The 26,637-nt window shown below is 43.4% G+C and overlaps 1 protein-coding gene and 2 pseudogenes across 2 annotated transcripts in view; 1 reads left to right on the top strand and 2 right to left on the bottom strand.

Annotated features, from left to right (window-relative positions):
• The window catches only part of SEC24A (SEC24 homolog A, COPII coat complex component), an 85,779-nt gene that overhangs the window by 7,330 nt on the left and 51,812 nt on the right, over positions 1-26,637 (bottom strand). For both annotated transcript variants that reach the window (XM_025387366.1, XM_025387367.1), the window contains exons 14-20: positions 26,149-26,269; positions 25,002-25,160; positions 18,411-18,584; positions 16,633-16,743; positions 12,730-12,905; positions 5,815-5,952; positions 3,380-3,484 (exon numbers count right to left, since the gene is read on the bottom strand). In XM_025387366.1, coding sequence (XP_025243151.1) covers positions 3,380-3,484; positions 5,815-5,952; positions 12,730-12,905; positions 16,633-16,743; positions 18,411-18,584; positions 25,002-25,160; positions 26,149-26,269 — 984 coding nt within the window. The remainder of the gene's footprint in view (positions 1-3,379; positions 3,485-5,814; positions 5,953-12,729; positions 12,906-16,632; positions 16,744-18,410; positions 18,585-25,001; positions 25,161-26,148; positions 26,270-26,637) is intronic.
• On the bottom strand, positions 5,392-5,491 carry LOC112627167 (annotated as a pseudogene).
• LOC112627184 lies at positions 21,994-22,090 on the top strand (annotated as a pseudogene).

Here is a 26,637-nt window from a genome sequence, read left to right as displayed (position 1 = left end):
TTTTTTTTGAGACGGAGTCTCGCTCTGTCACCCAGGCTGGAGTGCAGTGGCCGGATCTCAGCTCACTGCAAGCTCCGCCTCCCGGGTTCACGCCATTCTCCTGTCTCAGCCTCCCGAGTAGCTGGGACTACAGGCGCCCGCCACCTCGCCCGGCTAGTTTTTTGTATTTCTTAATAGAGACGGGGTTTCACCGTGTTAGCCAGGATGGTCTCGATCTCCTGACCTCGTGATCCGCCCGTCTCGGCCTCCCAAAGTGCTGGGATTACAGGCTTGAGCCACCGCGCCCGGCCCAGCCTGAGTATATTTTAAAAGGTCAAAAAGGTAAGTATATTTAGTGAGATTGTACAGCCTTTAACTGAATAGTAATTAGTATTTACCTGATGAGACATTTTATGCTTGGCATGAAACAAGGAGGATATGGAGGGGGAAGGCGGCAGACAAATGTACTGTCAAGAATCACTGAACACTGGGATACATGCTGAGAAACGTTTTGTTATGTGATTTCGTTGTGTGAACATCATAGAGTGTATTTACACAAGTCTTAATGGTATAGTCTACTGTACCTAGGCTACAAACCTCTATAGGTTGTTACTGAAAACTGTAGGCAACTATAACACAATGCTAAGTATTTGTGGATCTAAACATAGGAAAGGTATAGTAAAAATATGGTAGAAGGGATAAACATTACACCTGTATAGGGCACTTACCACGAATGGAGCGCACAAGACTGAAAGTTGCTCTGGGTGAGTCAGTGAGTGGTGAGTGAATGTAAAGGCCTAGGACATTACTGGACACTGCTATAAACTTTACAAACACTGTACATTTAGGCTACACTAGATATATATATAAAATTTCTTTCTTCAATAATTAACCTTAGTTTACTATAACTTTTTTTTTTTTTTTTTTTGAGACAGAGTGTTGCTCTGTCGCCCAGGCTGGAGTGCAGTGGCGTGATCTCGGCTCACTGCAAGCTCCACCTCCCGGGTTCACGCCATTCTCCTGCCTCAGCCTCCTGAGTAGCTGGGACTACAGGCGCCCGCCACCACGCCTGGCTAATTTTTTATATTTTTAGTAGAGACGGGGTTTCACCGTGTTAGCCAGGATAGTCTCGATCTCCTGACCTTGTGATCAGCCCGCCTCGGCCTCCCAAAGTGCTGGGATTACAGGCTTGAGCCACCACACCCGGCCCAGTTTACTATAACTTTATGAACTTCTTTTAATTTTTTTTTTTGAGATGGAGTTTCACTCTTGTTGCCCAGGCTGGAGTGCAATGGCACAATCTTGGCTCACTACAACCTCTGCCTCCCAGGTTTAAGTGATTCTCCTGTCTCAGCCTCCCAAGTAGCTGGGATTACAGGCATGTACCACCACACCTGGCTAATTTTGTATTTTTAGTAGAGACAGGGTTTCTCCATGTTGGTCAGGCTGGTCTCAAACTCCCGACCTCAGGTGATCCGCCTGCCTTGGCCTCCCTAAGTGTTGGGATTATAGGCATGGACCACCACACCCAGCCTCTTTTAGTTTTTTTTTCTTTCTTTCTTTTTTTTTTTTTTTTGAGACAGGGCCTTGTTCTGATGCCCAGGCTGGAGTGCAGTGGTATGATCTCAGCTCACTGCAGCCTCAACCTCCTGGGCTCAGGTGATCTTCCCACCTCAGCCTCCCAAGTAGCTGGTATTACAGGTGCACGTGACCACGCCTGGCTGATTTTTGTATTTTGAGTAGAGACGGAGTTTTGCCTTGTTGCCCAGGCTGTTCTCAAATTCCTGGGCTCAAGCAATTGCTCTCCTCGGCCACCAAAAAGGCTGGGATTACAGGCGTGAGCCACTGGGCCCGGCCAACTTCTTTTTTTTTTTTTTTTTTTTTTTTTGAGACTAGGTCTCACTTTGTTGCCCAGGCTGGAGTGCAGTGGTGTGATCTCAGCTTACTGCAGCCTCAGGCTCCCCAGCTCAGGTGATTCTCACACCTCAGCCTTCTGAGTTGCTGAGACACAGCCTTGAGCCACCACGCCTGGCTAATATTTGTATTTTGAGTAGAGACAGGGTTTCACCATGTTGCCCAGGCTGGTCTCGAAGTCCTGACCTCAAGCAATCCGCCTGCCTTGGCATCCTAAAGTGCTGCAATTACAGGCATAAGCCGCCATGCCCGGTCAACTTCTTTTAATTTTTTTTGAGTCTTTTGTAATAACACTTAGCTTAAAACACACATTGTACAGTTGCACAAAAATATCCTTTATATCCTTGTTCTATAAGCATTTTTCTATTTAAAAAAAAAGGGTTTTTTTTGAGACAGTCTTGCTCTGTTGCCCAGGCTAGAGTGCAGTGGTGCAATCTTGGCTCACTGCAACCTCTGCCTCCTGGGTTCAAGCGATTCTCCTGCCTCAGCCTCCCAAGTAGCTAGGATTACAGGCATACACTACCACACCCGGCTAATTTCTTTGTATTTTTTTTTTTTTGAGACAGAGTCTCGCTCTGCGGCCCAGGCTGGAGTGCAGTGGCCGGATCTCAGCTCACTGCAAGCTCTGCCTCCCAGGTTCACGCCATTCTTCTGCCTCAGCCTCCCGAGTAGCTGGGACTACAGGCGCCCGCCGCCTCGCCCGGCTAGTTTTTTGTATTTTTTAGTAGAGACGGGGTTTCACCGTGTCAGCCAGGATGGTCTCGATCTCCTGACCTCGTGATCCGCCCGTCTCGGCCTCCCAAAGTGCTGGGATTACAGGCTTGAGCCACCGCGCCCGGCCCTCTTTGTATTTTTAGTAGAGATTTTCACCATGTTGGTCAGGCTGGTCTTGAACTCCTGATCTCAAATGATCTGCCCACCTCGGCCTCCCAAAGTGCTGGGATTATAGGTGTGAGCCACCATGCCCGGCCCTATGTTTAAAATTTTTTAAATTTTTTACTTTTTAAATTGTTTTGTTAAATACTGAAACACAAACACACATTAGCCTAGGCCTATACAGCGTCAAGATCATCAATCTCGCTGTGTTCCACCTCCACACCTTGTCACATTGGAAGGTCTTCAGGGGCAATAACATGCATAGAGCTGTCATCTCCTATGATAACAAGATCTTCTTTTAGAATATCTCCTCAAGGACCTGCCTGAGGTTAACTTTTTAAAAAGTTAAGTAGGAGTACATTCCAAAGCAATAATAAAAAAATATAGTATAGTAAATACTAAATGATAGGAATTCTTCAGCTCCATTATAAATCTTATGGGATCACCATCATATAAGCTGTGACTTACACATCATTAATCAGTGTATGACTGTATATAGGTTAAAATATGAAATCTGTTCAGGAAGGATATTAAAGGGAATGAAACCAAATGCTAAATTAAAACAGTATAGTAGTCTGCAGTGAGGGTCAGGATAAGTCAAACTACTTACAGAGCCTGCATCCATGAGGAAAGCTCCATCTCTGCTAAGCTTCTCCACTGAAAGCTGAAGAATGGGGGGTTGAGGTATGGTTCTATCACTGATGTTGAGTGCTCCCTGAGAAATTAAGTAAAAGAGTAAAGGTTTTAAATATAGAAAATATGGAGTCACAATTAAATAACAACAAAAATTAAATGAATGTTACCTCTACAAGTTTGGGCCTTGCTTAGGTAAATCAGAATTATTCATATTTAAATATAAAGAAGATGATGAAATAGTTATCACTTATTTTCAGTAGAGAAGGGGTTTCACCATGTTGGCCAGGCTGGTCTCAAACACCTGACTTCAGGTGATCCACCTGCCTCAGTCTCCCAAAGTGCTGGGATTACAGTTGTGATTTACCATGCCTGGCCGTTAACTTCTGATCTTAACCCTTGTTTCAAAAAAAGAATGCAATAGGCCACCACAGTGGCTCACCCCTGTAATTCTAGCACTTTGGGAGGCTGAGGTGGGTGGCTCACTTGAGGTTAGGAGTTTGAAACCAGCCTTACGAACATGGTGAAACCCCGTCTTTACTAAAAATACAAAATTAGCAAGATGTGGTGGTGCACGCCCGTAATCCCAGCTACTCGGGAGGCTGAGGCAGGAGAATTGCTTGGACCCGGAAGGCGGAGGCTGTGGTGAGCCAAGATCGCTCCATTGCACTCCAGCCTGGGCAACAAGTGCGAAACTCCATCTCAAAAAAAAGAAAAAAAAAAAGTTACCTCAAATTTCATAGGCAATTTTCTTTTATATATGTAAAATATCTTAAATTCTTTTTCTTTTTTTTTTGGAGATGGAATCTTGCTCTGTTGTCACTCAGGCTGGAGTACGATGGCACAATCTCGGCTCACCACGACCTCTGCCTCCTGGGTTCAAGCAATTCTCCTACCTCAGCCTCCCGAGTACCCGGGATTACAGGCATGCATCATCACTCCCAGCTAATTTTTGTATTTTTAGTAGAGACGGGGTTTCGCCATGTTGGTCAGGCTGGTCTTGAACTCCTGACCTCAGGTGATCCACTTGCCTCGGCCTCCCACAATGCTGGATTATAGGCATAAAGCCACCGCGCCTGGCCCACATAATAAATTCTTTAAATTTTCAAAGGTTTTTTTTTTTTTTTAAGACGGAGTCTCACTCTGTCACCCAGGCTGGAGTGTAGTGGCATAATCTTGGCTCACTGCAACCTCTGCCTCCTGGGTTCAAGCAATTCTCTGCTCCAGCCTCCCGAGTAGCTGGGATTACAGGCACCCACCACCATGGCGGGCTAATTTTTTTGTGTTTTGTATTTTTAGTAGAGACAGGGTTTCACCATCTTGTCCAGGCTAGTCTTGAACTCCTGACCTCATGATCCACCCGCCTCGGCCTCCCAAAGTGCTGGGATTACAGGCATGAGCCACTGTGCCTGGCCTGAAACATTATTTCCAAAATCTATATCTTAACTTGATCACAATTTTAGAAAGATTATGATTTAACATTTTCATTCTTGTGACTTTAATTCTGGTAAATTTCTACCAAAGGAAAACAATGTTACAATTTAGATAAATATTTTTTCTTTAATTCAAGGACACTGTTACATTGAACTGGGTGTTCAGATTTAATTTCACTCTCAGATCTAGATGTGCACTTGTTCCAGTCTGGAATGATTTCTGTAACAAAAAACCCCCATCCCCCAGAAAAGATATTTTAAAAATACACCTAGAACTTTTTTTTTTAAATACTTTAAGTTCTGATACACATGTGCAGAATGTGCAGATTTGATATATAGGTATACGTGTGCCACGGTGTTTTGCTGCACCCATCAACCTGTCATCTGGGTATTAAGCCCCGCATGCATTAGGTATTTGTACTAATGCTCTCCTTCCCCTTGTCCCCACCCCCTGACAGTCCCCAGTGTGTGATATTCCCCTCCCTGTGTCCATGTGTTCTCATTGTTCAACTCCCGCTTATAAGTGAGAGCATGCGGTGTTTGGTTTTCTGTTCCTAAAAATGCGTCATGAATTTTTGTGTCATCCTTGCGCAGGGGCCACGCTAATCTTCTCTGTATCATTCCAATTTTAGTATATTTGCTGCTGAAGTGAGCAAAAATACACCGAGAACTTTTACAATGTCAGTTGTTAAAAGATCAATTTGTTTGAATAAAGGTGCTCTGGTCAATTTGACAATCTTTCCATTTCTTAGATCTGCTCTACAAATGGTATTTTAAGAAACGTAAAGGCATTATTTTTAGGAGCTTCCCTATACTAAAATTTCTTTACTCAGACCTAGCCAAAAAATAATAATAATAATAATAAAATAAAATAAAAGATAAAGCAAATAATAAACAAACCCTTCCTCATTTCTGTACTGGACTATGATTAGGCTTACTAATCCTCAAGTAAAAGCCACAAAAAAGCAATCCATCTTACCTCATCTGAGAGATTGTCAACTCTATACAAACTGGGATGAGTTGTGAGCATAAGGTAAACCAAGGGCTGGTTTTTCACTTGACACATAGCAAAAATGCGTTCATCTAGACGTGCATTTGTCCCAGTCTGGAATGATTTCTGTAACAGAAAACCCCCATTCCCCACAAAAGAAGATATTTTAAAAATACATCCAGAATTTTTAAAATGCCAGTTGTTAAAAGAATATTTTCAGAGAGAATTCACAAATTTACTGTCAATTTTTTAAAAGTATCTTTTTTAAGAAGTCACGCCCGCCAGGCGCGGTGGCTCAAGCCTGTAATCCCAGCACTTTGGGAGGCCGAGACGGGCAAATCACGAGGGCAGGAGATTGAGACTATCCTGGCTAACACGGTGAAATCCCGTCTCTACTAAAAAAATACAAAAAGCTAGCCGGGCGAGGTGGCGGGCGCCTGTAGTCCCAGCTACTCGGGAGGCTGAGGCAGGAGAATGGCCTAAACTCAGGAGGCAGAGCTTGCAGTGAGCTGAGATCCAGCCACTGCACTCCAGCCTGGGCAACAGAGCGAGACTCCGTCTCAAAAAAAAAAAAAAAAAAAAAGTCACACACATCTATTAAACTGTAGCTATAGCCCCACCTAAAAGTCTTTTGAAATTAAGTAACTGACCATGGCAAAGTTATCTGATCTCCACGGTGTCTGTTTCCTAGTTAATAAAATAGATCAAAACACTCTATCTATCATATAATGATCATGATAATGATGTAACAATCCAAGCAACACCATAGGAAGGATGAAGTTATACTGCAGATGACAAAGTAAAGGCACACATGAAGGACCAAAAAGATATCCATTACGTCAGTGGTCCTTTTTCATACCAGGGACTGGTTTCATGGAGGACAATTTTTCCACAGACTGGTGGGGACACGGTAGAGGATGATTTTGGGATGAAACTGTTCCACCTCTTATCATCAGACATTAGATTCTCATAAGGAGCATGCAACCTAGATCTCTCGCATGCGCAGTTCACAATATGGTTGGTGCTCCTATGAGAATCTAATGCTGCCACTTATCTGACAGGAGGCAGAGCTCAGGCAGTAATGCTCCCTCACCTACTGGTCACCTCCTGCTGTGTGGCTCAGTTCCTAACAGGCCACCTACTGGTACCAGTCCGTGGTCCAGGGGTAGTGCACTTAGAACCCTGCACTAAATGGTCCATAAGTGCTGGGTGAATGATTAATGGCAGCTGTCATTGATTCTCCCACCATACAAACAATATAACAAAGAATACTAATAAACAAGAAATCATAATACTACTACAAATGAGGAAAGCTTCTTAGTAAAATGAGTTAATAAGTAACTATGATATTTAACTGTTATTATTTTCTTTACACAGATAAAAATGGAGAAGAAAAAAAGATATGGGTATGGTTTTTTTTTTTTTTTTTTGAGACAGAGTCTCCCTCTGTCGCCCAGGCTGGAGTGTAGTGCTGTTCGATCTCTGCACACTGCAACCTCTGCCTCCTGGGTTCAAGCGATTCTCCTGCCTCAGCCTCCTGAGTAGGTGGGATTACAGGTGTGTGCAACCACGCCCGGTTTTATCTTTTTCTTTTTTTTTTTTTTTGTATTTTTAGTAGAGACCACGTTTCAGCATGTTGTTCAGGCTGGTCTTGAACTCCTCACCTCATGATCCGCCCGCCTTGGCCTCCTAAAGTGCTGGGATTACAGGCGTGAGCCACCGCGCCCAGCCAGTTGTGGGTAAGGTTTTAACTATTCCAATTGATGGAAAGGAGTAAAATAGGCAGAGAGAAAATAATAATGAAATTATGTATTAAAACAAGTACACTGAGCCGAGTGCTGTGGCTCACACCTTTAATCCCAACACTTTGGGAGGCCAAGGCAGGTGGATCACAAGGTCAGGAGTTCGAGACCAGCCTGACCAACATGGTGAAATCCCATCTCTACTAAAAATACAAAAAATTAGCCGGGCATAGTGGTACATGCCTGTAATCCCAGCTACTCAGGAGGCTGAGGCAGGAGAATCACTTGAACCTAAGAGGTGGAGATTGCAGTGAGCAGAAATTATGTCACTGCACTCCAGCCTGGGCGACAGAGTGAGACTGTCTCAAAAAAAAAAAAAAAAAAAAAAAAAAAATACACTGACTACATTAAAGGAAGATTATAAAAGCTCTTAAGATTTTAATGGAGGAAACAAAGTTCCATCTATTCATTTAAAAAATGTTTCCTGAGTGTCTATTATATACTAGGAACAGTTCTAACTGCTAGGACAAAAAAATGAATGAAAAAGATAAAAATCCTTGTCCTCATAAAGTTTACATCCTATTAAGGGAAGAATAAAAAATAAGCAAAATATGTGGTATGTCGGTGATAAATGCTATAGGAAAAATACAGGAGGTAAGAGTGATTAAAGGTGTCAGGATGGTGTGGGATGGGGTGGGATTAGGGTGTTGCATATTAAATGGGGAAGATCAAAGAACGTAGGCTTTAGAATAAAGCATTTCAAGAAAGGCCTGAAGGAGAAAGAAGAGCTCAGATTTTTTTTTTTTTTTTTTTTTTTTTTGAGACGGAGTCTCACTCTGTTACCCAGGCTGGAATGCGGTGGCACGATCTCGGCTCACTGCAAGCTCCGCCTCCCGGGTTCATGTCATTCTCCTGCCTCAGCCTCCCGAGTAGCTGGGACTACAGGTGACTGCCACCGCACCCGGCTAATTTTTTGTATTTTTAGTAGAGACGGGGTTTCACTGTGTTAGCCAGGATGGTCTCGATCTCCTGACCTCATGATCCACCTGTCTCGGCCTCCCAAAGTGCTGGGATTACAGGCGTGAGCCACCATGCCCGGCCTTTTTTTTTTTTTTCTTTGAGACGGAGTCTTGCTCTGTCGTCCAGGCTGGAGTGCAGTGGCACAATCTCGGCTCACTGCAACCTCTGCTTCCTGGGTTCACGGCATTCTCCTGCCTCAGCCTCCTGAGTAACTGGGACTACAGGCGCTCGCCACTATGCCCTGCTAATTTTTTGTATTCTTTAGTAGAGACGGGGTTTCACTGTGTTAGCCAGGATGGTCTCGATCTCCTGACCTCATGATCCACCCGCCTCGGCCTCCCAAAGTGCTGGGATTATAGGCGTGAGCCACTGTGCCCGGCCGAGCTCAGATTTTTAAATGTTAAAATTTAAATATTTGCCAGGCACAGTGGCTCATGGCTGTAATCCCAACAATTTGGGAGGCCAAGGTGGGCGGATCATGAGGTCAGGAGTTTGAAACCAGCCTTACGAACGTGGTGAAACCCCATCTTTACTAAAAATACAAAATTAGCAAGACGTGGTGGTGCACGCCTATAATACCAGCTACTTGGGAGGCTGAGGCAGGAGAATTACTTGAACCCGGGAGGCGAAGGTTGCAGTGAACCGAGATTGTGCCATTGCACTCCAGCCTGGGCAACAAGAGCCAGACTCTGTCTCAAAAAAAAAAAAAAAATTAAATATTTATGTAATCTGTGTACTTATATTCAGAAATGGAAATACGTAATTTGAATTAGAGAAGTGAGAACTAGAGGTTGGGCACGGTGGCTCATGCCTGTAATCCCAGTACTTTGGGAGGCCATGGAAGGCAGAGATCACAAGGTCAGGAGTTCGAGACCAGAATGGCCAACATAGTGAAACCCTGTCTTTACTAAAAATACAAAAAATTAGCTAGGCATGGTGGCGGGTGCCTGTAATCCCAGCTACTCTGGAGGCTGAGGCAGGAGAATCACTTGAATCCAGGAGGCGGAGGTTGCAATGAGCCAAGATCACGACACTGCACTCTAGCCCGGACAACAGTGTGAAACTCCATCTCAAAAAAAAAAAAAAAAAGAACTGTAGATTCAAAAGCCACTCCTACTAGAAAGTAATGAGTTGCTCTTCTCACCTGGAAAAAACTATACACAACAGACAAGTAGATCCCAGAGTTTAGGAAAAATACAGACAAGATGCAGGCCAGGTGTGGTAGCTCACGCCTGTAATCCCAGCAATTTGGGAGGCCGAGGCCAGTGGATCATTGAGGTCAGGAGTTCAAAACCAGCCTGGCCAACATGGGGAAACCCCATCTCTACTAAAAATACAAAAATTAGCCAGGTGTGGTGGTGCACACCTGTAATCCCAGCTACTCAGGAGGCTGAGGTCGCAGTGAGCCGAGATCGCCACTGCCACTCCAGCCTGGCGACATAGCAAGACTTAAAAAAAAAAAAAAAAAGATGCAGAGCAGTCCTTTATTTTTCTTATTAAAAAAATTTTTTTGTAGGGGTGGAATTTCACTATGTTGTCCAGGCTGGTCTCAAACTCCTAGACTCAAGCAATCGATCCTCCCGCCTTGGCCTCCCAAGGTGCTAGGATTACAGGCATGAGCCACTGTGCCCAGCCAGCAGTCCTTGAACAGTTCTGGAATCTGGAATGCTTCTTCAGGTGCATTTTCAACATGAGTTGTTTCTTAATTTAAAAAATTAAACAAAATTTTTAATAGAGACATTCTTGCTTTCTCGCCCAGGCTGGTCTCAAACCTCTAGCTTTAAGCAATCCTTCTACCTTGGCCTCTCAAAGTATATTGGGTTATAGGTATGAACCACGGCAACTGGCCAACATGAGCTTTTATTTATTTTTTATTTTAAGAGAAGGAGTCTCGCTCTGTCACCCAGGCTGGAGTGCAGTGGTGCAATCTCAGCTCACTGCAACCTCTGCCTCCTGGGTTCAGGCGATTCTCCTGCCTCAGCCTCCCAAGTAGCTGGGACTACAGGCATGTGCCACCATGCCCTGCTAATTTTTGTAATTTTTGTGGAGATGAGGTTTCACCACTTTGGCCAGGCTAGTCTCAAACTCCTGAACTCAAGTGATCTGCCCGCCTTGGCCTCCCAAAGTGTTGGGATTACATGCATGAGCCACCATGGCCAGCCAACACGAGCTTTTAAATAAAATTTTATAAGGGAAGTTTATCCTGAGGCAAAAAGCTTGGACATTCAATTTGGGACACTGGATAAATAAGCCTACTCCACCAGACCAGAGTTTTCCTTCTTTTCTGGGAGGAAGGCAAAGAGCAGGCAGGGAAGACATGTAAATAATAAATAGCAAATGAAAAACCCTACAAACAAAGTAAAACAAAGAAAAACCCTACAAACATTTAAACTCAAAGACAAGGATATGGAAGTCCAATCCAGATCATGGAAACAAGTATGCAGGTATACAGGTATAATAAAGTGTATCTGAAGAAGATTAAGGGCCAGGCATGGTGGCTCATGGCTGTGATCCCTACACTTTGGGAGGCTGAGGCGGGAGGATCACCTGAGGTTGGATGTTAGAATCCAGCCTAACCAATATGGTGAAACCCTGTCTCTACTAAAAATACAAAAATTAGCTGGGGTGTGGTAGTGCATGCCTATAATCCCAGCTACTCAGGAGGCTGAGGCGGGAGAATTGCCTGAACGCAGGAGGTGGAGGTTGAACCCAGAAGGTGGAGGTTGCAGTGAGCCGAGATCATGCCACAGGGCTCCAGCCTGGGTAATAGAGGGAGACCCTGTCTCAGAAAAAAAAAAAAAAAAAAGAAGAAGAAGATTAAGAAGTGTAATTGGTAGCTCATGCCTGTAATCCTAGCACCTCGAGAGGCCAAGGCAGGCAAATCACCTGAGATCAGGAGTTTGAGACAAGCCTGACCAACATGGTGAAACCTTGTCTCCACTAAAAACACAAAATTAGTCAGACATAGTGGCACACGCTTGTAATCCCAGCTACTCGGAAGGCTGAGGCAGGAGAATCACTTGAACCTGGGAGGTTGAGGTTGCGTTAAGCCAAGATCGTGCTACTGCACTCCAGCCTGGGTGACAGAGCAAGACTCCAACTCAAAAAAAAAAAGAAAAAAGAGAGAAGTGTAATGTCGCTGAAATTCTGTAGGGACAGGAAAGAGCCAAAAAATAAAAATAAAATAAAATCACATGTATGGCATCTTCTTTTTTTAAAAAAGTTAACTTTCTTGTTGGTGAAAAATTCTAATAGCATATATTTATGAGGTATAAAGAGATGCTATGATATAGTATAAAATGTGGAATGATTTAATGAAGCTAGGTAACATACCTGTAACCTCAAATAGTTATCACTTATTCTTCCTGTCTAACTAAAACACTGTATCTTTTGTTCAATATCTCCCCATTCCTTCCTCACCACCCAGCCTCTAGTAACCACTATTCTGCTTTCTGCTTTTGTGTGTTTGATTTCTAGCTTTCACGTATAAGTGAGAACACGCAGTGCATGTGTGCTTCCTTGCACCAGCAATATAATATAAAATTCTTGTTTTGGAAAACTGATTATCAGTTGAATTTTTTATAATGTCACTGAATACTTAGCTTAAAGAAGCATCTTATGAACAAGGAACTTACTCTGAATCAGTTTTCTGTAACTTTTTTTGGTTATTAAACTTTTCAAAGTTCAAATAAGAGGTAAGGCCCCTGTCGTCAAAAATTTAACCAGCATAAAGTTACATATACAATGTTTAGGGATTCATAGGAAAAAAATTTTGCCTTTTGATGTTTCCATTGTGTTCGTTTCTTTCTTTTTGTTTGTTTATTTTGAGACAGAGTCGGGCTCTCTCGCACAAGCTGGAGTACAGTGGCGCGATATGGGCTCACTACAACCTGTCTCCTGGACTCAACCATCCTCCCACCTCAGCCTCCCAAATAGCTGGGACTACAGGTGTGCACCACCACACCTGGCTAGTTTTTTTGTATTTTTTGCAGAGACCAGGTTTCACCATGTTGCCTAGGCTGGTCTCAAATGCCTGGACTCAAGCAATCCACCCACATCAGCCACCCAAAGTGCTGGGATTTCAGGTGTAGGCCACAGTGCCTGGTCATCACTGTGTTAGTTTCTGTACTGTTTTTCTTACCTGTTTAAGGAGAGCCAATACAAAAAGTGGGAAAAGCCGCAAAGAAAAAGGAACCACGAGTCCAGGCTGCTGGTTACTTAAGACTGAAGAACGGTAAGCTGAAAGGGAGTCAATGACTGCATTCACTAGAGCATCCCGAGCGTCACTCAGACTGGCAGTCATAGATCTGTCAACAGCTAAGCAAGGTGAGGGTAAGGACAAACAAGAAATATGATAGAAGTTTAGCTAGTCCACTGTTAAGGACAGAAGAGATAATTTTTAAAAACTATACTAAGTATCTCTCCAATTTACTATATACACAAACGAGGCAAAACACAGCAGCTAAAAGCATGGTCTGGAGAATTGAGCCAACCTCTGTTGAAATGCTGCTCTGCTATTTCCTAGTTGTATAATGATTTGGCAAGTAATTTAACCTTCCTGAGCCTCAGTTATGCTACTGATTGTAATCCAACATTTTATATACCACTGAGAAAGAAAAACATTGCAATTAAACACACAATGCGGCCGGGCGTGGTGGCTCAAGCCTGTAATCCCAGCACTTTGGGAGGCCGAGGCGGGTGGATCACGAGGTCAGGAGATCGAGACTATCCTGGCTAACATGGTGAAACCCCGTCTCTACTAAAAATACAAAAAACTAGCCGGGCGTGGTGGCGGGCGCCTGTAGTCTCAGCTACTTGGGAGGCTGAGGCGGGAGAATGGCGTGAACCCGGGAGGCGGAGCTTCCAGTGAGCCGAGATCACGCCACTGCACTCCAGCCTGGGAGACACAGCGAGACTCCGTCTCAAAAAAAAAAAAAAAAAACACACAATGCTTTCCTGTGTTTCCTGAAACACAGAGTGTTTTGAAACAGAGTTCTTTTGAAATTTTAATTTTAATTAATTAATTAAACCAAATTTTTTGTACAAAGTCTCCCTGTGTTGCCCAGGCTGATCTCAAACTTCTGGTCTCAAGCAATCCTCCTGCTTCAGCCTTCCAAAGTGCTGGGATTATAGGCACGAACCACTATGCCCAGTCCAGAGTTATTTCATATTTACAGAAAGAGTTCTTAGAGTTATTTATTTATTTAGAGACAGAGTTTCGCTCTGTCGCCCAGGCTGGAGTGCGGTGGTGTGGTCTTGGCTCGCTGCATCCTCTGCCTCCCAGGTTCAAGCAATTCTCCTGCCTCAGCCTCCTGAGTAGCTGGGACTATAGCTGGGACTACAGACATGTGCCACCACACCCGACTAATTTTTTTTTTTTTCTTTTTTGCATTTTTAGTAGAGATAGGGTTTCACCATGTTGGCCAGGCTGGTCTTGAACTCCTGGCTTCAAGTGATACACCCACCTCAGCCTCCCAAAGTCCCAGGATTACAGACATGAGCCACCATGCCTGGCCTCTTATTTAGACAGATTTTCATCATTTGTCATGCCACTCTGTTTATAAGCATTTCTGCATGAAAACTTTTTTCCAAAACTTTAAAAAAAAAAGGATAACTGTTTGGAAGACTTGTCAAACTTTAATTAAACTCCATCCACGTGGTACTAAAAGTACATTCAATATAGTAGCAGAACCAATACTTATGAAGTTGTGACAATTTATCAAAAATCCACAAAACCCACCTAATAGTTACTGCTGTCATTCATAATAATAATCACAGTTACAAAAAAAAATGTAACTTAAACAAAAAAATAAAGGCAATGATCTTCAAATTTCACAGGTCACAATCCTGAACATCTAACAACATAAAAGATTGAAGTGTGGGTAAATCCTTTACCAGGCTCCATGTAAAACATTTTTCCCAATAGGAAACTCAAGAAAGTGAGTAACTATTCCCGATACAGACAGAATTAAGTTTGAAGCAAATGGACTTACTGAGGCCTGGTGTGGTGGCTCACAGCTGTAATCCCAACAGTTTGGTAGGCCAAAGCAGGAAGATTGCTTGAGCCCAGGATTCAAGATCAGCCTGGGCAACATGGTGAGACTCTTTGTCTCTAAAAAAATTTTTTTAAAGGTAGCTGGGTGAGGGCCGGGCGTGGTGGCTCACATCTGTAATCCCAGCACTTCAGGAGGCCAAGGTGGGTGGATCATGAGGTTAAGAGATCAAGACCATCCTGGCCAACATGGTGAAACCCCGACTCTACTAAAAATACAAAAATTAGCTGGGTGTGGTGTCGTGCGCCTGTAGTCCCAGCTACTCGGGAGGCTGAGGCAGGAGAATTGCTTGAACTTTGGGGGCAGAGGTTGCAGTGAGCTGAGATTGTGCCACTGCACTCCATCCTGGGAGGCTGAGTAAGACTCCGTCTCAAAATAAAATAAAATAAAATAAAATAAAGGAAATGAAATGAAATGAAATAAAATAAAATAAAATAAAAGTTAGTTAGCTGGGTGTGGTGGTGTGGGCCTCTAATCCCAGTTATTCAGGAGGCTGAGGTGGGAGGACCCCTTGAGCCCAGGAGGTCAAGGCTGCAATGAGCTAGAACCACACCATTGCACTCCACCCTGGATGACAGAGCAAAACTCTGTTTTTCAAAAACCAAAGAAAGAAAATAGACCCACTGAAAGTCTTCCTTCAAGTAGAAAGACCACAAGAATCAAAATGATGTTACTAAGCTGTATGTATTTGAAAAGGACCAAAAAAAAATCAAGAAGGCAATTATATCTGAGATGGAAATAAATAGGTTAAGATATCAGTAAGTTTTCTATTGGCTCACATGATGTGGCTGTAAACAAATGTATGGTGGTAAACTGGTTTTTCAATCCCAAATTCCATGACTCTTAAGTCTAATGATCTTTATGGTACACTGTTTCACATAAAAAGAGTATTAAATAGCACTAATATTAATCATTACATAAGATATAGTCGGCCGGGCGCGGTGGCTCACGCCTGTAATCCCTGCACTTTGGGAGGCCGAGGCGGGCGGATCACGAGGTCAGGAGATCGAGACCATCCTGGCTAACAAAGTGAAACCCCGTCTCTACTAAAATACAAAAAATTAGCCGGGCGCGGTGGCGGCGCCTGTAGTCCCAGCTACTCGGGAGGCTGAGGCAGGAGAATGGCGCGAACCCGGGAGGCGGAGCTTGCAGTGAGCCGAGATGGTGCCACTGCACTCCAGCCTGGGGGACAGAGTGAAGACTCCGCCTCAAAAAAAAAAAAAAAAAAAAAAAAGATATAGTTGGCCGGGCATGGTGGCTCACGCCTGTAATCCCAGCACTTTGGGAGGCCAAGGCAGGCGGATCACATGAGGTCGGGAGTTCAAGACCAGCTGACCAACATGAAGAAACCCTGTCTCTACTAAAAATACAAAAATTAGCCGGCCATGATGGCACATGCCTGTAATCCCAGCTACTTGGGAGGCTGACGCAGGAGGATCGCTTGAACCCGGGAGATAGAGGTTGTGGTGAGCTGAGATCGTGCCATTGCACTCCAGTCTGGGCAACAAGAGCGAAACTCCAGCTCAAAAAAAAAAAAAAAAAAAAAAAAAAGATACAGCTAAGTTCAGTGTAGACAAATATAGTGTCTACACTATAGTGGTTACTTAAGGCCAGTAAGGGAGAGAGGAAGAAGAGGGCAGTAACTGCTAATGAGCATGAGGTTTCTCTTGGGGCAACAGAAATGTTATAAAATTAGATTGTGGTGATAGCTGTACAACTCTGTAAAAACACTAAAAACAAATGAGTTATCAACTAAATTGGATGAAATGGTATGGTATGTAATTATATCTCAATAAATTTGTTTAAATAAACAAACAAAAAAGATAAGATTATCTGCAGCAGATCTTTTCATTCAAATAGTTACTTAGCAGGCACCCAGGGGATCTAAAACATTCAAACTATAAAGCTAACTATTTAAGGGAAAACAAAACTGTTTGGATGTGCCTAATGTTATTACTTGTAAAATATTTATAAGAGATAACAACTCTTACCCATATTGGCCAATAACCCTGAAATTGCTTGAACATCAGCTCCAAGAAAGACATCATTCAGAGTTGAAACTACTGGCAAACACAAAGTATGAACACGAATTCTTCTTTCGCCTTTGGGGAAAATACATAAACAACAGTAAGGGGCAACTATATATAATAAAAGATTATATTAAAGTCACTTGGAAAAATCACTTCTTAGCTGGGTGCAGTGGTGCACCCCTGTAGTCCCAGCTACTCCAGAGACAGAAACAGGAGGATCCCTTGAGCTCAGGAGTTCAAGTGCAGCCTGGGCAATACAGTGAGACTCCATCTCTTAAAAACAAACTATATGCCGGGCGCGGTGGCTCACGCCCATAATCCCAGCACTTTGGGAGGCCGAGAGGGGCGGATCACGAGGTCAGGAGATCGCGACCATCCTGGCTAACACGGTGAAACCCTGTCTCTACTAAAAATACAAAAAATTAGCCGGGCGAGGTGGCGGGCACCTGTAGTCCCAGCTACTCAGGAGGCTGAGGCAGGAGAATGGCGTGAACCCGGGAGGCAGAGCTTGCACTGAGCTGAGATCTGGTCACTGCACTCCAGCCTGGGGGACAGAGCGAGACTCCGTCTCAAAAACAAAAAACAAAAAACAAACAAACAAACAAAAAAAACAAACTATATATATATATATATATATATGAAAAAAATCACTTATTTTCAATTTAGAACCAAGTAGTATAGTTATATAGTAAGCAGAGATAGTATCAAAAGTTTTATATTAGCCAGACACAGTGGCTCACACCTGTAATCCCAGCACCCAGCACTTTGGTAGACTAAGGTGAGAGGATCACCTGAGGCGAGGAGTTCAAGACAGGGCTGGACACTTAAGAACCTATTTCTATTAAAAATAAGTAAGTACATAAATATTAAAAATTTCATCCTTTTTTTTTTTTTAGAAACAAGGTCTCATTCTGTTGTCCAGGCAGAAGTACAGTAGCACAATCATAACTCACTGCAGCCTCAAACTCCGGGGCTCAAACAATCCTCCCTACTCAGCCTCTCAAGTAGCTAGGACTACCAGTGTATGCCACTATACCTGGCTAATTAAAAAAATATTTTTTTAGAGACAGTGTCTCACTATGTTGTCCAGGCTGGTCTTGAACTCCTGGCCTCAAGTGATCCTCCCCAGTCAGCCTTCCAAAGTGCTAGGTTTATAGGCCACCACACCTGGCCCTACTTCTTTTAATTTTTTTTAACTATAAAATTCTTTTCATTCAGGTTATTACTAAACGAACAGGGATCGTATTCAAATGACAATATGCTAAATTTTTTTAAATCTCTTTTTTGAACTTCTTAGTTGGTTTACTGCTTTTAGTAATGAAATTTTAAGGGCTGGGCGCAGTGGCTCATGCCTGTAATCCTAGCAATTTGGGAGGCCAAGGCAGGCAGATCACGAGGTCAAGAGATTGACACCATCCTGGCCAACATGGTAAAATCCTGTCTCTACTAAAAATATAAAAATTAGCTGGGTGTGGTGGCGCACATCTGTAGTCCTAGCTACTTGGGAGGCTGAGGCAGAAGAATCACTTGAACCCAGGAGGCGGAGGTTGCAGTAAGCAGAGACCGCGCCACTGCACTCCAGCCTGGAGACAGAGTGAGACTCCGTCTCTAAGTAAATAAATAAATAAATAAATTTTAAGTGAGCACACATAAGATATGCTACATGTGTTTTACAGCCTGTTTTGACATTTGAAATCCAAATAATATTTGAACATTTGAAATCCAAACAAACAACTTACCTTTGCTGGATGTATACAAGAGCGCTGACTGAAAAGAAACCAACTGAGTGTCAGTAAGACTCTCTTCCACTGACATCTGTACTGCATACCCAGCATCTGGGTTGACGTTAGGCAAAGACAATAAGTCGGTTGACCTAACAAAGAAGTTCCCATGGAAAGTATGAATGGAAAGACCTAAAAGAGAAAAAGGTAACAAAATGATTTTTATATACCTACATACTGATATTTATATTTTATCCTAGTTACTTATCAGATTGGCAAAAAGTAAAGAAATCTAGATAATACACAGTACTTACTGAGGTTAAGGAATAACAGATGCCTTTTGAAATTAAGGTGGGGATACTAATTTTCAAAAAACATTTTTGGGTCAGGTGCAGTGGCTCACGCCTGTAATCCCAGCACTTTGGGAGGCCAAGGCGGGTGGATCTCCTGAGGTCAGTTCGAGACTAACCTGGCTAATGACATGGTGAAACCCTGTCTCTACTAAAAACACAAAAATTAGCCAAGCATGGTGGCAGGTGCCTGCACGGGAGGTTGAGGCAGGAGAATTGCTTGAATCCGGGAGGCAGAGGTTGCAGTGAGCTGAGACTGCGCCACTGCACTCCAGCCTGGGCGACAGAGCGAGACTCTATCTCAAAAAGAAAAACAAAAAACATTTTTGGAGGATAATTTGGCAGTATCTATCAAAATTCTAGATACTTATTTGACTTTAGCAATTCCATATCAAAGAATGTGTCCTACAGATAATCTTCATTTAAGTGCCAAATTTATACATGCAGGAAAATTTCAAGTAGACTGGTGTGTCACAGCAAAAAAATTTAGAAATACTTTCGATAGGTATCAGTAGAAAAACTAGGCCAGGCACAATAGCTCATGCCTGTAATCCCAACACTTTTGTAGGCTGAGACAGGAGGATCACTTGAGGTCAGGAGTTCGAGACCAGCCTGGGCAACATGGTGAAATCCTGTCTCTACTAAAAATACAAAAATTAGCCGGGCTTGGTGGCACACGCCTGTAGTCCCAGCTACTCGGGAGGCTGAGGCAGGAGAATCGCTTGAACCCAGGAGGCAGAGGTTGCAGTGAGCCGAGATCGTGCCACTGCACTCCAGCCTAGGTGACAGAGTGAGACTGTCTCAAAAAACAAACAAACAAACAAAACTAAACTGTGATTTGTCCAATCTGCTGAATACTAGGTAGAATAGGTAGAAGTTTAAATTAATGTGATGGATTTATATGATCTAAAATTAATGAATCTTCAAGGTTTATTGAATAAAAATACATACAACATGTCACTTATGTAAATAGACCATAAGATATGTTTTCCATGGAGATGTACCGAAGTATGTAAATGTACAGGAAATTCGGTATATACCAAGTGATATATATCATTTTTAATAGGAAATTCTGATATATATCATTTTTAACTACATAAAAATGAAGTGAAAGTGTATGTGTCACATACACACGCAAGCTGATACAGGAAGACTTTAGCTTTATCAATGATGTTTTTATTTTTTACAAGAAAAACAGATGCACATGTTGCTTGTGAAATAAAAACCAACTTAAAAATAGTAATCAGGATTAAAAAGAATGCTCGGCATGGTGGCACATGCCTGTAATCCCAGGTATTCAGGAGGCTGAAGCAGGAAGATTGCTTAAGCCCAAGAGTTGAAAGCAAGCCTGGTCAACATAGTGAGACCCTGTCTCTTAAAAATAAATATGTAACATTAGGCCGGGCGCGGTGGCTCAAGCCTGTAATCCCAGCACTTTGGGAGGCCGAGACGGGCGGATCACGAGGTCAGGAGATCGAGACCATCGTGGCTAACACGGTGAAACCCCGTCTCTACTAAAAAATACAAAAAACTAGCCGGGCGAGGTGGCGGGCGCCTGTAGTCCCAGCTACTCGGGAGGCTGAGGCAGGAGAATGGCGTGAACCCGGGAGGCGGAGCTTGCAGTGAGCTGAGATCCGGCCACTGCACTCCAGCCTGGGCCACAGAGCGAGACTCTGTCTCAAAAAAATAAATAAATAAATAAATAAATAAATATGTAACATTAAAAAAGAAAGAAAGAAAAAGGAGAATGTGGGTCTGTACATATAAAAATAGAAAGGTGTTCCAAGATATTGTGAAAAAAATTAAAAAGCCAGGTGTAATTCCTCACTGCTTTTACTTGAAGTTCAAAATATATGTTTATAAATGCCATAGGAAAGTTTCTGTTTTTGTTTTTTTGAGACAGAGTTTCGCTCTTTTTGCCCAGGCTGGAGTGCAATGGCGTGATCTTGGCTCACCGCAACCTCCGCCTCCCAGGTTCAACCTCCTGCCTCAGCCTCCCAAGTAGCTGGGATTACAGGCAACTGTCACCATGTCCGGCTAATTTGTTTTTTTTTTTTGTATTTTTAGTAGAGACGAGGTTTCACCATGTTGACCAGGATGGTCTCGATCTCTTGACCTTGTAATCCACCCGCCTCGGCCTCCCAAAGTGCTGGGATTACAGGCATGAGCCACCACTCCCGGCCATAGGAAAGTTTCTGAAGGGCATATGATTAACTGTAGAGTGGAACAGAGGTTAGGCTTGAGTTCTCATTTTATATTTTTTTGTACATTATTTGTGTTAACTTTTCTTTTTTTTTTTTTTTTTTTTTGAGACGGAGTCTCGCTCTGTCACCCAGGCTGGACTGCAGTGGCCGGATCTCAGCTCACTGCAAGCTCCGCCTCCCGGATTCACGCCATTCTCCGGCCTCAGCCTCCCGAGTAGCTGGGACTACAGGCGCCCGCCACCTCGCCCGGCTAGTTTTTTGTATTTCTTAATAGAGACGGGGTTTCACCGTGTTAGCCAGGATGGTCTCGATCTCCTGACCTCGTGATCCGCCCGTCTCGGCCTCCCAAAGTGCTGGGATTACAGGCTTGAGCCACCGCGCCCGGCCTATTTGTGTTAACTTTTCTAAGAGTATGTATTTGATCCGTAGTGAATTTATCATAATAAAATAAAAAGAGAAACCTAAGCAAGCTAACCACAAAGCTTTATTAAGCACTCTAGAAAGAGGGTGGTGGGCCGTAGTGGCTCACACCTGTAATCCCAGCACTTTGGGAGGCCGAGGCAGGCAGATCACGAGGTCAGGAGTTCGAGACCAGACTGACCGACATGGTGAAACCCCATCTCTACTAAAAATACAAAAATTAGCTGGGCATGGTGGCGCTTGCCTGTAATCCCAGCTACTCGGAAGGCTAAGGCAGGAGAATCACTTGATCCTGGGAGGCGGAGGTTGCAGTGAGCCGAGACTGCACCACTGCACTCCAGCCTGGGCAACAGCGAGACTCTGTCTCAAGAAAAAAAAAAAAAAAAAAAAAAGAAAGAGGGCAAAGGAGTTGCCTGGCATATCCCAAAGCTGTTTATGCAAAATAAGGTACATATAAAAATAGCCTCTGTCTTGACAAGTAAAAAAGGTCTTAAAAGCACATTAGGATGCACATTTCCCTTAATTTATAACAGGTATCTGCAGAAAAAAACATTTCTGAGGTCAGTCTCCAATGAATGGGATCCAACAAATGTACCCTTTAAAACATAAACACTAAAAAACTATTAGGTGCTCACTTTGACAGCATGTATACTAAAATTGAAACAATACAGAGAAGATTAGCATGACCCCTGCGTAAGGAAGAAGTGAAGTGTTCCATATCTTAATTAAAAATTATAAAATAAAAACTATTAGAATTAATAAATTCAGCAAGGGTATATTATTATAGTGAAAGATAAATAAGAGAAAACTTCATCTTGCTCATGGTTTGACCGATAGATTTCAATATGTAATGGAACAGGCTAGTGGATCTTTATCTTTTTTTTTTTTTGCTATAGATTTCATATAAATAATTTTTCCATTGAAAAGAGTATTATTTTACTGGGCATGGTGATTCACACCTGGTAATCCCAATAATATTCATTTAAATACAAACTCAATTTGTGTAGCAGCAACGGAAAAAAAAAAAACCCACCTTAAAACCAGGCTGATAATGTGGAGAAATGAAAAATGAGGCCGGGCGCTGTGGCTCACGCCTGTAATCCCAGCACTTTGGGAGGCCGAGGTGGGAGGATCACGAGGTCAGGAGATCGAGACATCCTGGTCAATACGGTGAAACCCCGTCTCTACTAAAAAAATACAAAAAACTAGCCGGGCGAGGTGGCGGGCGCCTGTAGTCCCAGCTACTCGGGAGGCTGAGGCAGGAGAATGGCGTGAACCCGGGAGGCGGAGCTTGCAGTGAGCCGAGATCCGGCCACTGCACTCCAGCCTGGGCGACAGAGCAAGACTCCGTCTCAAAAAAAAAAAAAAAAAAAAGAAAAATGAGAGTACAGGCCGGGTGCAGTGGCTCACACTTGTAATCCCAGCACTTTGGCAAGCCAAGGCAGGTGGATCACCTGAGGTCAGGAGTTCGAGACCAGCCTCACCAACATGGCAAAACCCTGTCTCTACTAAAAAATACAAAAATTAGCCAGGCGTGGTGGCAGGGGCCTGTAATCCCAGCTACTCAGGAGGCTGAGGCAGGGAGAATTGCTTGAACCTGGGAGATGGAGGTTGCAGTGAGCCTAGATCACACCATTATACTCCAGCCTGGGTGAGAGAGTGAGACTCTGGCTCAGGAAAAAAAAAAAAAAGAGTACAAACTAAGAGATCTCCCACTTTTGGAAATAAATAGTTACACAGTGAAAACATACTTGATACCATGTAAAATTAAGAAATGGATAAAATAGTAAATTTTATGTTATATATATTTTACCACAATTTAAAAAAAAGTTTAAGGCCGGGCGCAGTGGCTCACGCCTGTAATCCCAGCACTTTGGGAGGCCGAGGCGGGTGGATCACGAGGTCGGGAGTTTGAGACCAGCCTGACCAACATGGAGAAACCCCATCTCTACTAAAAATACAAAAATTAGCTGGGCCTGGTGGCACATGCCTATAATCCCAGCTACTAGGGAGGCTGAGGCAGAATTGCTTGAACCTGGGAGGCGGAGGTTGCGATGAGCCGAGATCGTGCCATTGCACTCCAGCCTGGGCAACAAGAGTGAAACTCCGCCTCAAAAAAAAAAAAAAAAAGTTTAAAAGCAAGATCCGTGGCTGGGTGTGGTGGCTCATGCCTGTAATCGTAACACTTTGGGAGGCTAAGGCAGGAGGATCACATGAGCCCACAAGCTTGAAACCAGCCTGGGCAACACAGGGAGACCCAGACTCTACAAAAAAAATAAAATAAAGAATTAGCCAGGTGTGGTGGCTCACACCTGCAGTCCCAGCTACTAGGGAAGCTGACGTGGGAGGATTCACTTGACTCAGGAAGGTGGAGACTCCAGTGAGCTGTGATTGCACTCCAGCCTGGACGATAGAATGAGACTCTCTCAAAAAAGATAGGGTCTAGGCTGGGTACAGTCGCTCACACCTGTAATCCCAGTACTTTGGGAGGCTGAGGTGGGCAGATCGTCTGATGTCAGGAGTTCGAGACCAGCCTGGCCAACATAGTGTAACCCCGTCTCTACTAAAAATACAAAAACTAGCCAGGCGCGGTGGTGCACACCTGTAATCCCAGCTACTCGGGAGGCTGAAGCAGGGAGAATCGCTTGAACTCGGGAGGTAAAGGAGATTGCAGTGAGCTGAGACTGCCACTGCACTCCAGCTTGGGCGACAGAGCAATATACTGTCTTAAAAAAAGAAAAAAGAAAAAAATAGACTCTATGTTCTTTTTTTTTTTTTTGGAGACAGAGTATTGCCCAGCCTGGAGTGCAGTGGTGTGATCTCTGCTCACTACAACCTCTGACTCCCAGGCCAGGCTCCAGCAATCCTCCCTCCTCAGCCTCCTAAGAAGCTGGGACTACAGATATGCATCACCACGCTCAGCTAAGCTTTTGTATTTTTTCTAGAGACATCGCTTCGCAATGTTGTCCAGGCTGGTCTCTAATTCCTCGGCTCAAGTGATCCACCAGCGTTGGCCTCCCAAAGTGCTGGAATTACAGGCATAAGCCACTGTGCCCAGTCGGAGATAAAGTCTTTTTAAAAAAATTTAGATAATTCACACACAATAAAATTCTCCATTTAAAAATATACAAGTCAGCCAGGCGCGGTGGCTCACCTGTAATCCCAGCACTCTGGGAGGCCGAGGCGGGTGGATCATAAGGTCAGGAGATCAAGACCACGGTGAAACCCCATCTCTACTAAAAATACAAAAAATTAGCTGGGCGCGGTGGTGGGCGCCTGTAGTCCCAGCTACTCAGGAGGCTGAGGCAGGAGAATGGCATGAACCCGGGAGGCGGAGCTTGCAGTGAGCCGAGAGAGCGCCACTGCACTTCAGCCTGGGGGACGGAGCGAGACTCCGTCTCAAAAAAAAAAAAAAAAAAAAATACAAGTCAGTGCTTTTGAGTATATTCTCAATAGGCTCCCCATTTTTTTGGTTACAATGTTTCTTCTCTCCTCTTAATTACATATTCCAGAGTCAGCAAAGTATCTCAGAAGGGCAATCTTATAAGACTAGATAAAAATATGTATATTTACTGGTACCAAAAATATTATTTACTCCTACGCCAAAAAAAAAAAAAAAAAAAAAAAATTCCTACCTTTGGTGCACCGAATCCTCATGACTGCCTCAAAGCCAATCTTCCGAGTAAGGTATCTCTGTAGTTCCTTCTGTAATTTCTGCACTTGGACTGGGTTGTGCTGATGATGGTAAGAGGGATAGTAATAGACACTACCTGCTGAATACCGAGAAATACAACCTGGAAGAGAAAACACACTGTTTCAAACTGTGCCATTAACTACTTCTACTACACCAAAGTAACTGCAGACATTGGAATCGATCTTTGTTGTTGTTGTTGTTGTTGTTGTTGTTGTTATTGAGACAGAGTCTCGCTTTGTCGCCCAGACTGGAGTGCAGTGGCCGGATCTCAGCTTACTGCAAGCTCCGCCTCCCGGGTTCACGCCATTCTCCTGCCTCAGCCTCCCGAGTAGCTGGGACTACAGACGCCCGCCACCTCGCCCAGCTAGGTTTTTGTATTTTTTAGTAGAGACGGGGTTTCACCGGGTTAGCCAGGATGGTCTCGATCTCCTGACCTTGTGATCAGCCCATCTCGGCCTCCCAAAGTGCTGGGATTACAGGCTTGAGCCACCGCGCCCGGCCAGGAATCAATCTTTCTTTAACTTTCCAAGGTAAACTACTGTCAGAAAGGATATTTCATTCCCTTTTTTTGAGACAGAGTCCCATTCTGTCACCCAGGTTGGGGTGCAGTAGTGATACCATGGGGTTCACTGCAGCCTTGACCTCCCCACCTCAAGCACTCTTCCCACCTCAGCCTTCCAAGTAGCTGGGACCACAGGTGTGTGCCACCATGCTGGCTAGTTTTTTATTTAAAATATATATATATATATAAAATTTATAAATACAGGGTCTTCCTATGTTGCCCAGGTTGGTCTCAAACTCCTGGGCTCAAATAATCCTCCTGCATAGGCCTCACAAATTGTTAGGATTACAGACATGAGCCATCATACCCTGCCTGCATTCCTTTAAATAGTAGCATAGAAATTGCTCTATTACTTAATGTTCAGACTAGAAGACTATAAGGTTTTTAATAGACTAAACTGACTGACTAACTTTCCCAAGGACATATATATTCTTTGACTTTGTCCTATATTTAGAAGACTATCATATAAGTACCATTTTGATATTCATTTAACAGGAAAAAAAAAAAAAGATTACAAAGAACTTACCCAGAGAAGCCAAGTCAGAATACTGTCCACTGAGAAGGAATAAGTCAACGGCTACTTGCTGACCAGAACAGTCCAAGGCTAATTTCTTATAGAAGTCAGTGGATGGTGTCAGGTGTATATCCTATTTATAATAAATTACAAAGAGACATTTAAAAAAATCATTACATTGTCATAAAATCTAAATACACATCTACATATATCATGATGTTAACAACAATTGCAATTATTTCTGGGCATTCTACGAAGTCCTTTTCCTGTGTGGTACTACTTGGTTTTTCATTAAGAAGCAAGTACTGCTTAGCAATTTTCTGTAAGTTCCAGCCAGGCGTGGTGGCTCACACCTGTAATCCTAGCACTTTGGGAAGCCGAGGTGGGTGGATTGCTTGAGCCCAGGAGTTTGAGACCATCCTGGGCAACATGGCTCTATTTATTTAAAAAAAATATATATATACACACACACACACACACACACACACACACACACACACA

This window comes from Theropithecus gelada, chromosome 6 (assembly GCF_003255815.1).
Source record: "Theropithecus gelada isolate Dixy chromosome 6, Tgel_1.0, whole genome shotgun sequence".
Taxonomy (NCBI): Eukaryota; Metazoa; Chordata; class Mammalia; order Primates; family Cercopithecidae; genus Theropithecus; species Theropithecus gelada.
Note: the sequence above shows the minus strand (reverse complement) of the source record. Positions and strands in the feature narration are given on the sequence as shown.